At 44.1% G+C, this 14669-nt stretch overlaps 1 protein-coding gene across 1 annotated transcript in view; it reads left to right on the top strand.

The window, feature by feature from the left end:
* Nucleotides 1-14669, top strand: part of LOC139054195 (uncharacterized) — a 140836-nt gene that overhangs the window by 88544 nt on the left and 37623 nt on the right. The window contains exon 13 of the mRNA XM_070530873.1: nt 13525-13968. Coding sequence (XP_070386974.1) covers nt 13525-13968 — 444 coding nt within the window. The remainder of the gene's footprint in view (nt 1-13524; nt 13969-14669) is intronic.

Here is a 14669-nt window from a genome sequence, read left to right as displayed (position 1 = left end):
GAAGCTTCAACGACGACATCAGTTCTGCAGCTTGCTGAAGACATATATATTGCTGACTGATGTGCGGAGGTCAGACCTGGTTCAATGTTGGATTTCAAAGGAGTGAATAGGCGTGCGGATCGTTTAGTGAGCAGTGGCTCTTCATTTATTGGGAATGTCAAGTTCATGCCAAACGTGCGATTGTGCGTCCTCTTCGTGGGAAAATCATGGCAAGGAAATGTCGCCGAGGATCTGCTAATATCGGGCTTTGTTTCGGAATCATGATGATCGCTACATGGAAAGTTTGTGCGACTGTGGCGACCCAGTTCAAATGTCTGCAGCTAATGGATAGTGGAGGGGTCGTAAAGTTTAAATTGGCTGATCATTCCATCTTTGATTTTATGCCATGATTCATCGTTTTCAAATATGTGCGGGAGGCAAACGAAATGCCTCACCGGTGACGTAATCGTTGAAATTTGTGACCATATCCCGTTGCGACCATGATGCAGCGGATATGTGGAACTCAAAGAGGCAAAACCAATCTCCCAGAGGCCTACCGTCTGCTGATCTGGTGTACTTGGGTATTTCCAAGGCTTGCACTGATGTGGTCATGATGCTGGTCAGTGTCGGTAGTGGAGCTATGCGCTCCGGATTCATGCCGAGGTGTTGAGTACTTGCATGATGATGTGAGGCCGATGAGATGGCTGCCAGGTCGTTATCCTGTCGACTTGTGTGACACGAGCAGGAGGTTGCAGACAGAGACAAACATGGTCGCCCGAAGAACACTGCCTTTGTTCTTTGTCTACCTCTTTCTCCACTACACTTTTTCACCGTACCATCCTATTGTGCGGTTCGTCACACACACACACAAACACACACACACACACACACATATATATTTTGTAACGAAGAAGAGTAGCCTGCCTGCGCCACAGCATCATCGCTACCAGCATGAGCTCGTGGTTGCTGTCCTTCGCCGAACGCTTGTGACTGCTACCCGTTCGCGCCCGTTGCTAATAAATCTCTTAGCAAGTGGTGGAGGTACTGGGTTTCGACCACCCTGGAACTTCGGAGTCGGACTCTACCCCCCATCATGCCTGACGACGCACGCACTCCTCCAGCTCCCCCAACAGCGCTGGCCACCTTGGTTTGTGGTGCCTTGCGTCAGCGAGATCCCCCGATCTTCTCCGGCACAGATGACAAAGACGAAGATTGGATCTCGTCTTATGAGCGAGCGAATGCCCATAACCAGTGGGACGATATTACCAAGTTAAGAAACGTCGCATTCTATCTTACGGACGTTGCGAAACTATGCTTTTTAAACCATGACGCCAACCTCACTTCATGGTTGGTCTTCAAGACCAACTTTACCCAAGTTTTCGGTCGGCCAGCAGAATGAAAGCTTCGTGCAGAACAACGCTTGTGCACACGATCCCAAGAGGCCTGAGAGAACTTCACGAGCTACATTGAGGACGTTGTTGATCTTTGCAAACGGGTGAATGCGTCGGTGTCAGAGGAGGAGAAGATCAAACATATAATGAAGGGCATTCAGGATGACGCATTTCAAATATTATTATCGAAGAGTCCTCACACTGTCGCTGAAGTGATAGAATCGTGCCAGAGTTACGAAGAGTTGCGCAGGCAACGGCTTCACACCCGACGTCCCACGCCGCCCGGCGACTCTCTGTCAAGCCTTGGAGTCGACGACAACCATGCTGCTCTGTTCGTAGAAATTCAGGAATTCGTTTACGCAGTGGTCGCCCACCAGCTATGTTTGATATCTTCTGTCCAGGAACCATCACCTGCTTTGCATCCTACGATCCGCGACTTCATTCAAGAGCAAGTATCTCAAGCCGTTCCTCCAGCCGCTGAGCGGACACCAGTTACGACACCTCTCACTTACGCTGAAGCAGTTTCCCGATCTCATCCACAAATGCCCTTGCCGCCCTCTGTGCATCGATCACCAACATTTTTCCCGCCATCTATGCTGCTTCACGACCGACGGCATTTTCCTCCTATGCCGCTACCCGACCGACCGCATTTTCCAAATCCTCAACCGCGACTCGGACCTTGCCCCCACCAGTTGCGCACCTTCGATGACCGCCCAATATGTTTTGCTTGCAGTGGTGCTGGTCACATGGCACGCCATTGTGGTCGTTGCATGCTTCCTCTTCAGAACACCTGGCGAGCGCCACCTTTCCGTGCTTCGTTTTCCTCTTCGCCTTCCAGCCTTCCTACCTCTTCCTTTTCCCCTGACTGCCCCACCACCTCTACCTGCCGCTCACCATCTCCCCGTCGTCAACCGCTTTCTCCGATGCGGTACCGTCCCGTGTCCACCGAGCAGGAAAACTGAAGGCCGCAGTTTCCGAGGCACAAACTGCATCCACGTCACAATGCCCAAGTCCTCGTCCCTCTCCAGCCAACGTAATTGAAGTTTCTGTCAAAGGAATCGCCGTCCTGGCACTTGTAGATACAGGAGCCGCCGTATCCGTAATTTCCGCCGAACTCTTCTGCACACTACGAAAGGTTTTGACGCCTCACTCTGACTTCTCCCTTCGAACCGCGAACGCTCAAAATATAACGCCTCTCGCTGCCTGTAGTGCTCACGGCCTCATTCAAGGTCTACGGTATACCGTCAAATTCGGCGTGCTGCCCTCGTGTTCCCATGACATTATATTAGGCTGGGACTTCCTTGCAAATAATGACGCCGTTGTTGACTGTTGTCACGCCGAACTCCAACTTTCTGCACTTCCCGACCTTGAGACTATCGAAAACGGCCCTTCTAGTGTTAAACTTTGTGTCCGAAGATAATGCTGTCCCTCCACGCTCTTCCCTGCTTGTGCCTGTGTCGTGCGCCGCTATTTCTGATGGCACTGTGCTCTTTACGCCCTCTGAGGTGTTCATTCGCCGCTGATGTTCTCCGCTGCCCTTTGCTCTCCTTACTCTTCGCAGTGGCATCACGAAAATGGTCGTCGGCAATCCCACGGCCTGCCGTTTAGCTTTATTTCATGGTGAATGCCTAGGCCTTGTTCAACCAGTTGACACCTTTTGCATCTTTGACGCTCCTGCCGTTTCTACTTCTGCGGACCTTGGTGCACTTAGTTGTTACCCTGCGGTTGATCAGTCACTCCTTGACGCTTGATGATGATGATGAAGATGATGTGCCATCGTTGATGGCACATCATCTTCAGAACGAAGCCAGCTTATTGCTCTCCTGCAGAGGTTCAGCGCTTCTTTCGACAGCCATGCTTCCGGTTCGGGCCGCACATCGACCGTTTTTCACCAGATAGATACCGGCAGTCATGCACCTTTACGGCAGCGCCTTTACCGAGTATCCGCCTCTGAGTGTCGTGTCATTGACCACAAGGTTGCTGACATGCTCAAGCGTGGCATTGTGCAGCCTTCCAACAGTCCCTGGGCATCACCAGTCGTCCTCGTTAAGAAAAAGGATGGCTCTATTCGATTCTGCGTCGACTACTGACGTCTGAACAAGATAACGCACAAGGATGTTTACCCGTTACCGCGCATCAACGACGCCCTCGACTGTTTGCAGGGAGCGGAGTTCTTTTCTTCGCCGGATTTTTGTTCCGGATACTGGCAAGCCCCTTTGGCACCATCTGATCAACCTAAAACAGCATTTGTAACACCTGACGGATTATACGAATTCATCGTAATGCCTTTTGGCCTGTGTAACGCTCCAGCCACTTTTCAGAGAATCATGGATAATATTTTACGCAGCCTCAACTGGAACACATGTCTATGCTACCTGGATGACGTAGTTGTCTTTTCCGCTGATTTCCAAACACATCTCAGCCGTCTCGAGCAAGTTCTGAAATGCCTTACAGACGCAAGACTTCAACTTAACTTAAGAAATGTCGTTTCGGCGCCCGAAAGCTCCCTATTCTTGGCCATGTTGTATCGCGAGACTGCGTCCTTCCGGATCCAGCCAAGCTCCGCTCTGTAACCGACTTTCAGCAACCAAAGAAGTTAAAGGAGCTTCAATGTTTCCTTGGTTTATGCTCATACTTCTGACGTTTCATTTGAAATTTCGCTTCCATAAGTGCACCTTTGACTGCCCTTCTAAATGCCGACAAAGAACTTTCCACTTGGTCGCCCGCCTGTGATGACGCCTTCACGAAATTACGCCACCTGCTAACCTCGCCACCTATCCTCCACCACTTTGATCCTGCAGCCCCCACAGAGGTCCACACCGATGCCAGCGGCGTCGGACTTGGCGCTGTACTTGCGCAACGAAAAGCGGGGTTTGATGAATATGTCATTGCCCACGCGAGCCGAACTCTGACAAAGGCCGAGGCTAATTACTCTGTTACAGAGAAGGAGTGTTTAGCCATTATTTGGGCCCTTGGAAAATTCTGTCCTTATTTGTATGATCACCTTTCCATGTTGTCACTGACCATCACGCCCTTTGTTGGCTGTCTACCCTTAAGGACCCATCTGGCCGACTTGCTTGCTGGGCCCTTAAGCTACAGGAGTACGACATCCGTGTTCTCTACCGCTCCGGCCGCAAACACACGGACGCTCACGCCCTTTCTCGCTCACCGGTCTCCACTGACTGCGCTTGCCCATCCGCCCTTTAGCCCACACTTACATATCATGCACTGTGCAACATGTCGTCGAAGCAGCGCAGGGATCCCTGGATTAGTGCTCTCATCAGCATCCTTTCTGATCCATCCACCTCTTCACCATCTCACGCTCTTCGCCGCCAGGCTACCCACTTCTGCATTCGCGATGGCCTTCTTTATCATCGTAATTACCTCTCTGACGGTCGCAAGTGTCTTCTCGTGATACCCCGCCATCTCCGTGACCTTATCTGCGACGCTTTCCACGCAGACCCTCAGTGCGCACATGCCGGCCTCATCAAGACCTATGCTCGACTACGCATCCGATTTTATTGGCGCAGCATGTATAACTACGTCCGAAAGTTCATTCACTCCTGTGCTCAGTGCCAACGCCGAAAATTACCTCCCGGACAAGTCTACCCGTCACAGCCCCTTCCCTGCCCTAGCCGGCCCTTTGATCGTGTTGTTATAGACATATATGGACCGCTACCCTCCACTCCAGCAGGCAACCGCTGGATTATTGTTGCAGTGGATCACTTGACCCGCTATGCTGAAACAGCTGCTCTGCCGACTGCCACCGCCCGCGACGTTGCATCGTTTCTGTTACGACATTTCGTTCTTCGCCACGGTGCCCCTCACGAACTTCTGAGCGATAGAGGCCGCGCCTTTCTTTCTGATGCTTTGAAGGCACTACTCTACGAATGCCGAATCGTTCACCGCACCAGTACAGTGTACCATCCACAAACTAATGGCATGACCGAGCGCTTCAACCGTACTCTTGGCGATATGCTCTCGATGTACATCACCTCTGATCATTCAAACTGGGACCACATACTCCCTTTCGTGACGTATGTGTACAACACTGCGGCCCAAGCAACTAGTGGTTTTTCTCCTTACTTTCTCCTATACGGACGAGAACCTTCTACCATGCTCGATACCATTCTTTCATATGCACTTTATGCGTCCAAAGGTACTCCGCTATCTGAAGCTGCTCGTCATGCCAAGGAATGCCGCCAGCTTGCCCGCTCTTTTTCCACTGAGGACCAGTGGCAGCAGCAATCCCGTCAACCTGCCAACCGTTCTGCACCAAATCTTTCGCCTGGCCTCTCCTCAAAACTTGTCGCAAAATACCTAGGACCCTAACACGTTCTGGAGCAAACGTCCTCGATCATTTACATCGTAGAGACCCTCACGCCATCGATGGACCTACGCCGTCGCGGCCACGAACTTGTCCACATCTCTCGCATTAAGCCGTACTACGACCCAATTGTAGTCTCTTCGCCTTAAGCTGCCAGGATGGCGCCCTTTTACTGCGGAGGGCGACTGTAACGAAGAAGAGTAGCCTGCCTGCGCCACAGCACCATCGCTACCGGCATGAGCTCGTGGTTGCTGTCCTTCGCGAACGCTTGTGACTGCTACCCGTTCGCACCCGTTGCTAATAAATCTCATGGCAATATATATATATATATATATATATATATATATATATATATATATATATATATATATATATATATATTCTACTTGGTGTCAGTGTTTGTTGTCTTCTCATTATATGACTAATAATTATCGGGTCCCTCGGTTAACCCCCTTTCTTCTCGTTTATATATATATATATATATATATATATATATATATATATATATATATATATATATATATATATATATAATTAGTATTATTAATATAGAATTATCTCATTCGAGAAGTTCTGAACTAATTATCAGTGTCAATGAGGCATTTATAGGCACCTCCAGGCACCCCCAAATGACATCTAAATGCTGTGTTGTTAGCGACGTACTAATTGCATGCAATTTTTTTCCGACTGCCAAACAAGCCTCATGAAAATATTAAAAATACCACGTGACTGTGCTGCCACCCGCATCATAAAGCAGCGCCCTCAAATAAGCTAATTGAAAACAACTGCGTTGCCTATCGCAAACCCGAAAAGACGGCGCATCACCTTCATAATGGTATGGAAGGAGCACCAACAGCTGGCTTCACGGCTTTGCTATTATTCCTTCCTCTTTACGTCACACTTATCATCCGTCTCTCAAGGACGACTGATCACATTGATAACAAAAGTCCCTTGATAATGCGGCAGAAGCACTACTGTGACCATGCATGAAACGCGAAAAGCAATGTAAGAGCCACAGTATCTTTCAAAATCACGGCTTTGCTCATGCCACATCAACAGAGTGTGTGTGCAGCTATATTTTGCACCAGAAACAAGAAACAAACAAAAAATCAGATTTTAGTGGGCCCTTATTATCTACCGATTCGTAAGCCCCATTGAACACGAGCTGGTGCCTAGAGGACGTGTTTGAATAGGTCTTCTGCAGCTACGCAGTACTGAGTCTGCTTTATCACATCTTCAGTGGCTTTCTTGATGACCAACGATCTAATTCTACGGCAGACATCTGTTATCCTCCGCGAGCAAAACCAGGAACGAGCTTGTCCACGCCATCCCGATGCTGCAGCCCGGGCACAAGAACAAGCTCGTGCAGCCGAGCACGAGCAACAACTGCGTGCCGAGGATCCTGCAGCCTACCAAGCTGTCGTTTAATGAACTGTTGGGATTAACCCAGTAATAAACACCAGGGCCACACGTTTCAGCTTTGCTGGTTAACCATCTGTACGGAGTGCTTGGGCAGTGATTTTTTTCTTTATTTCCTTCACTTTGTTCTGTCCAATTCAGAAGAAGCCTGTTTGAGGGCGCTGCTTTATGATGCGGATGGGAGCGCAGTCACGTGGTATTCGTCATATTTCGCAGGGTTTATTTATCAATGGGAAAAAAATTAGTACTCAATTAGTGCGTCACTGAAAATACCGCAGTTAGATGTCTCTTGGCTGTGCCTACAAATGCCTCATTAACGCTTTGATAATTATGATAGTATGTATCGTGTTACATAATTAATTAAAATTGTCTAATTAAATCTCAGCAACTAAAAAATTACTGGCAGCTACTCCACTGTACTGGAAACAATATGCACTAGGTTTTCTTCGAGTAACGCATTGCTTCTTTTTAAATCTTGGTGCATGATAGTTAATTAAGGCACGCTGTATATATCTATAACATCTGCGTGCAAGTGACAATGTGTTTCCATCCCTAATCTATATTTTTAGCAATCCATTCCTTTAGAAATAACTGTTAATTGGCTACCTCCTTCTCTTTCAAAATATAATGAACTTTGTGCTGAGTGTATATTTAAATATATTGTGTATATGCATGGTGTTTACAGTGGAAACTTAAAACAATGTTGAAGTGAGAAAATACAGATGAGGCAGCCGCCGCTAGTACTTCTAATGTGCTTGTTCTCCTGTTGTCAGGATCTTCAGAAATAAATCAAAGCATGAATTAAAATCCATGCAGGTCTGCGCCAACAATGATGCAGTAAGCAATTAGCTACAATAAAATTTTAAGTGAAAAGGTCAAGGCAGGTCAAAAGAAACCTCAAATGATGTAGGTGACAAAACTCTGGCAATGTCACGTGAGGTGGGGGGGGAGGCAGGCTTCAGCATCGCCAGATGCTGAAGCCCCCCCCCGCAAACTCCTGAGAGGGCTCGGGCGCCGGAGCCACTCACTACATGATCTTAAGAGGCAAGACTCTCCGAACTGGACCTGGGAAGCCAACTGGTGACCCTAGATCAGGCCCGGCAAACCGGGATCACCAGTGGAGCCCTGTCGGAGGAAACCACCCAGGAATAAACAGTGCAAAGATTTCTGTTATCATAAAGTTTGTATTTCAAATTGAACACATATACATGTGAATAACTGCAACTAAGAGGGCAAACACTCGATGATGTGTGCGATACAGAAGGTTGTCTGGGGAGGCATGCATCGTTAAATGCTTTTTATTATACACGTAATCACTTATGTTATGTTTTTCTTACTATTGTTATGATCCGTAATAAGTGCATGAAATTAGGCATTGAGTTTGTAAACATGAAAGAACAAGTGGTATTGATTAAGTTAATGTGTGATTTTGGTCTTGCATAAATCGAAAATTGGAATTTCACAACAAAATGCTGCTAGCAATAATTAAGCAGTTTTGCAGTGACTACATAGATAAGTCAAAGGACAAAAAACAAGAACTAATACCAGACATACATGTAGAGGGATACTGAGACACGCTTAATAAAAATGATGCAACCAAGTCTTGAACAAATAAACACAGCTTGTTTCATATGCATTATAATGTGCAGAAGGCAATAAAAAAGCAAATAGCACAATCACCATGGGCAGTTTAAAACATCTTGCTAACAGAAATATCTAAAAATGAGACACCATTGTAAATTTTTCACCTCACTTGCTCAAGACAATACAGTAGGTGTTACAGATTTTTTATAAAAGTACTATGAGCATAGCAAATGTGGCACTTTTGCGCAGGAGTTGTTAGGCAAGGTGGACATACTTTGCCACAATAGTATAAGTTTGACAAGACTGATTAGTAAAAATGGTAGGTGACCCTAATCATTGACTTGAGTGTCTCTTAGCGGCACTCGAACCTCGGCGTTAGTGTTCTTTAGGTTAACTTTAGGCAAATGCCACGCACAAACCGAACTCGGAGGCAGCTGTTTTCCATTAATTAGCCAGTTAAATATCATGCCACCTTCTTGTATGCGACATCATTAGTGGCTTATTTACTTCCACTTTCTACTTCCGGGTTTCCAGGAATTTCGCCAAAGTCGTGCTCACTTGGCGGGTCTCTAAAGTCTACAATTCTGTGCTTTAGTGCATGGTTATCAGTGATTTATAATTAATTCTAATTATTCCATACACTTCAGTAACTCATCTTGTAACTAAACTTATACTCTGCTATCATACCTATAATGAAACCCAGGAATTTCGTACTGTACAGTTTTTTTATATATATTTTCATATTTATTTTTAATTTCGCACCTAGTCGTCTCAGTGATTTCCAATTCTAATTATTCCAGACACTACAGTAACTGAACTTGTAAGTGAACTTATGCTCTGATATATCTAAAATGAAACCCATGAATTTTCTGCTGTACAATTTTTTCTAATTTTTTTTCTGATTTATTTTGCATTTCGTCCTCAGTCGTATCAGGAGGTGAACCAGAAGTGCTGCACAAGAAACAAAAGTGTCACTCGATGCTCATGCTGCTAAAAATTTTGATATAAGAGCACTCATTGTCACGCGACTGGCCGCTCGAGGCACTTTGTGTGTATTTGCAGGCTTCTTTCATGCTTGGAAAAACACGTTTTTATACTACGTAGGTTACTGCACTATAAACAGACAGACAACAGAAGTAGAAGTAATAGCACAGTAACCCCCATATTACAAGATGTACTTCCACCAACTAGCCCAACTTGCCGCTCTACTCTCATGTAGCACATATATACAACAGAGAGCTGTATAGGGAGTTTTTCATGTTGCTCTACAATTTTCTGATTGACACCTTTAATCTAATTATGGCATGGCATTTGCATGGCATTTGCATATTTTTAAATCTAGGTGCATGATAGTTGAGAAACCCTGTATACCTACCAGTCTTGATGCTTCTAAAGCTCCGAACAAGCCTTTGGGGTATCGAGCCATTAGAGAGGAAAAGACCCCTCGTCTTCAGACAAGACGTGACGGCAGAAGGGACAGGACAAGCAGTCCACAGGAGGAGCCATTAGAGAATGTTAGTGGCAGCAAAAATCAGTCAGGCAATTAACATATTATTTAGTTTATGCCACTATTTCTTTCAGTCATTGAACTGAAATTTAAAACATTGCCTACAGCATGCTTTTAAGGGTTTTGACTCCTCAGATGACGTTAGTGTCCTTTTGCAACTCTATGGTGGTAGTAATAGCAGGAAAGGACCACTTTTATGTAGAAAGCATTTGGAAAATTAATAATAGCGACACTCATAGAGCAGTGGCAGCGTGCATAATTACCTGCTTCGTTACCAAACATGACATGCCACATATTTAAAATATGTTAAATTTTAATGAACCAAATAAAGTTGTCTCATATTGACTCAAGCAGCCATGGATCATATTTTGTTCAAGATGGACAAAAATAAATCTGCAAGTTATTGCACCAACTATTACATACAGAATAATATATAAATGTAAGCAATGAGCTGCCACTATTTCCACGGTGGAAAGAAGAGAGTTAGTTCCCATAGCAAACCACATCAAAGAAAGAAATATTTTCCTATGGCATACCGTTATCACATCCCTCTTACCCTGCCATGTTTCTTGGCCAAGAACCGCTATTTAACACTAAAGCAGTCCTCGGTTTCTTAAATGATGTTACCTTACATGTTATTAGTCCATTAAATTCGTAGAGCACCCTCGTTCCAGAGGATGCCGCTGCGATAATTGTTTTGCACAGCACATGCCTCCAGGCCCTTGTGTTTCAAGGGCTCTAAGAAGGCAGCAATGCTTTAGCCAATTATGGAATCTGATATATTTTATACATTGTATCATTCTTTTGAAATGCATCTTGATGTTCACAGTACATGTCAAATGTCATCGCCATAATCTTATTATACAGATTTTACGCACTTTAGAGTTACTTATTTAAGGCCCCTTTACAGCCACGTCACGCCAACTTAATAGAATTCATAACTACACTGCGAACTCATTACCAGGGCCATGGCGCTCTTTTATCATACATGGCCCTTGCGCCATTAAACATCAAACATTCATTCATTCATTCGTTCATTCAAGGATGAATGAGTGGATTGGTGCTACTATTCATTGGCCCCCATCAGTATGCACAGCAGCTTGTCTGTTCAATGGGACCATGTTTTGATTAATCATACCTCGCACCAGACATTGCACACTTCAGCATCACTAGTGGCCGCACTTCTCTGCCCTGGAAAGTCAGTCTGAACTAATTGAAAGTTTTTAGTTAAGTGGTTCCAGAATGCATTAAGAACATGCTGCACCAGTAACAATTTTGAGATTTGTTTGAGTTATTTGTAGTCTGTAAGAGGTCAAGAATACAGCAAAATCTTGCTTCCTCATAAGGAACGTACATATACACATCTGTGAATCGCCTTATCCTAATCTCCATGACCTTTCTTATACTTTGTATCCCTGCCCCTGCCTTCCCCTAGCCCCAAGACTTTCTTGTAGTGAAACCCTTCACCCTGTGGAGGTATCTTGTTTTTAAAGTGTGAGTGACGCCCACTGTGAAGCAATCAACCTGGTCATTCAGGTTTTTGGTGCAGCTTCTTGGTGGCCTGCTCCTATACACTGGGATGAGGGGGTTTTTGCAAAGAAGTGTTTTGTGCAGGAAGTCAGGCGAAGCGCTCTCACAATCACATTTCAAGCTATCCATTTGTGCTGCGAGCTGTCATGCTCCCCACACACACCTACTTTGACTGTTCACACGTGCTGTCTGTGACAGCTTATGCTCATTGTTGCTGAAGAAGTGAGATTCTTCCACTTCATGCCAGTGACACGAAGAGTGCAGTGGCAGGCATATCATGTTTTCTGGGAGGAGTCTTTCCTGCATTCTTGACTGTCGAACCAGATCTGAATCATCACTAGTACTCTGTATGTACCAGGTGACTCATGGAAAGCTTCTGGATTCATAGGAATAGGCTAGTGTGGATCCATGTGTTAAGTAAAAATAAATGTATTGTTAGTGGAAAGGAACAGTCAATCTAACTCTTGTAAAGAATGCCCTCTCTAATGCCTGACTTTCCCTCAGGGTACAATCTACAAGTTCTGCAGCTTTACATGTTCTGTCACAAATGAAACAACAGGCTGTATTATATACATACTATGTTATTGTAGACATTCATTATCATTATCTGCCAAGAAAAGCATTGGTGTTCCGTGTAGTTTTGTACAGCATTGCCAAATGAAGGATTTCTTGTAAAGTACATTGAACACCAATACATTTAGCTGCAAGTTTGCAGATATATATTTCAAAGCTTGTGTTAGTCTCAAAATTCCTAAGTTGACATCCCTCAAGCACTGACCAGCTTTAGTTCCACAGTTGCAGTTTGTGCTGTGCTGCTGAGAAAAAATTTTGTTAATGAGTTCATTGGCAATGTTCACAATTTCTAACTGTTGGTCAGAAAAAAGTGATCGTTTTCCTTTGAAGTCTTATTTTTTATGTGGCGACTTGTTGCTGAAACATTCCTTGTACTACTATACACAGTCCTCTGCTGGTAATGTAATAGCATGCAGTTCTGTGCAATGCTAAAAGAAACTGCGCATGCAGGCTTCTGCTAATGTGTTTGTAATTTATTTTCCTTTAGAACTGTTTTTGTTAGGGGTGTGTGAATATTTGAAAATTTCATCTTTAATATTGATATTCAATTTGAAAACTAAGATATCGAAAATTTTTTAATATTCCATTGGATAGGAATATTCGAAACAAATCTATTATATTGATGATTGTGCACTAGCAAACATGGTTTTTAGCGTTTATTTCTATCTAATCTAAGAAAGTGAGTCTGATATTTCATGATGCTGGCGAAGTTTGGCCTGTAACACATGCTTATTCACTGGATGTAAAAGCTCTACAGGAAACCCAACCTCTCAGTAGCGAAGGGCTTGGGCTTGCAAACAGCGAGGGTGCGATCTCTTGCAAGTTCCATCCCCAATCCTGAGCTTATTGCATGAAAGCAAATGCTATGAGTGACGGCTGATACAGGTTGTAATGTCTTGACGTTTACAGGAAACTGATGCAGTATGATGAGGCACAGGTTGGGGAGAATGCTAACTATTCATATTCGATTGGTATTTCAAAATTTTGATATTTGCACACCCCTAGTTTTTTTTTATCATGGCAGCCTTTGATTAGTTCATCTTCACTTGAAAGAATACGTAAATTTGCGTCACACCTTACATGGTGGTTTGTGCTTTGTGTTTCAGTATTTTAGCCTCTCACTTTCACTATACTGCCCTAGAAACTTCTGTTGCAGTGGTTTTCTTTTGTTAGCCACAACATTACTTTTGTACTTGTATCTTCTTTTCTTTTAGAGGCAGAGTAACTTAAGTGAAAGCCTTCCCACGTTGTCATCAGTTTGGGAGGAAAGCATGGTCATCCAAGGAACCCCAAAGTCTCTCGAGAGCGTTCTGCCTTCCCCATGGAAAACAAATACTGTAAATGTACGGCAGTGTCTGAATTTCAACACGTCAAAAGAGGCTTCAGCACCCAGGGTGAATGTGGACAATACACACTTGGTGGCAACCAAAGGGAGTAAAAAAGATGCTACAACTGAAACATATGCTGAAGTCGGAATTCAGACCGACGTACTTGACCAAACTTTTGGACATGAGGGCGCTGAGACAGATCTGTCAAGCACCTTCAGGAAGAATGGCCGAAGGGAGGGTTCGTTACCTCTACACCATGCGTTAGTACAAACTGATGATGACAAGAAATCTACTGTGATCATGGGCACACAAACTGACGTTGAATGCGAGGTAAGGAAACAAATATTTTTTTAAAATAATGGAGTCTTTCATCTTTGCATCTTTCCTGGCTTATCAAACCTCCTGTCACAATATGAGTGACTTTTTTGGAGTTTTAGAATGGTAATTTACTACAACTTGACTTATTTTTCTTTTTGGTGTCCCTTTTAACTCTTTCCTTACTGTTACAAATGTCCTCATTTCAGTGCTTTTACATTTTAACATTGTATTTCATGACGGAGCAGTTGCAACCTATACTGTGCTACATGAAATTGTATCCTGATCACTGGTGTTTTGAATGGATATATGCCAGTAATAATTGCTCTGACAATCTTCGGGAATTCTTCTGTGAAACTTCAAAGAAGCACGTCAAGGAACACAAATGATAGTAGTTTTTATTTATATATATATATATATATATATATATATATATATATATATATATATATATATATATATATATATATATATATATACCGAGGATAAAAGAAAATTTGAAATATGCAAAACATGCACCTGGTTCGTAGTTCCCAACTTTGTACATCTGATCACAAAAAAAAAGAAAGTTTATTGGCGTCATTACTAGCCATAGTGATGCCAGTACTATGCAGGAAAGCCATAGCTTTGCAAATGTGAAAACGGGTGAGTTCCTATTGTACAGGGAGCATTTCCTTTTACTCATTTTAGCAGGCAGCTGTTATAACTATATTCTT

Source organism: Dermacentor albipictus, chromosome 1 (assembly GCF_038994185.2).
Source record: "Dermacentor albipictus isolate Rhodes 1998 colony chromosome 1, USDA_Dalb.pri_finalv2, whole genome shotgun sequence".
Classification (NCBI taxonomy): Eukaryota; Metazoa; Arthropoda; class Arachnida; order Ixodida; family Ixodidae; genus Dermacentor; species Dermacentor albipictus.
Note: the sequence above shows the minus strand (reverse complement) of the source record. Positions and strands in the feature narration are given on the sequence as shown.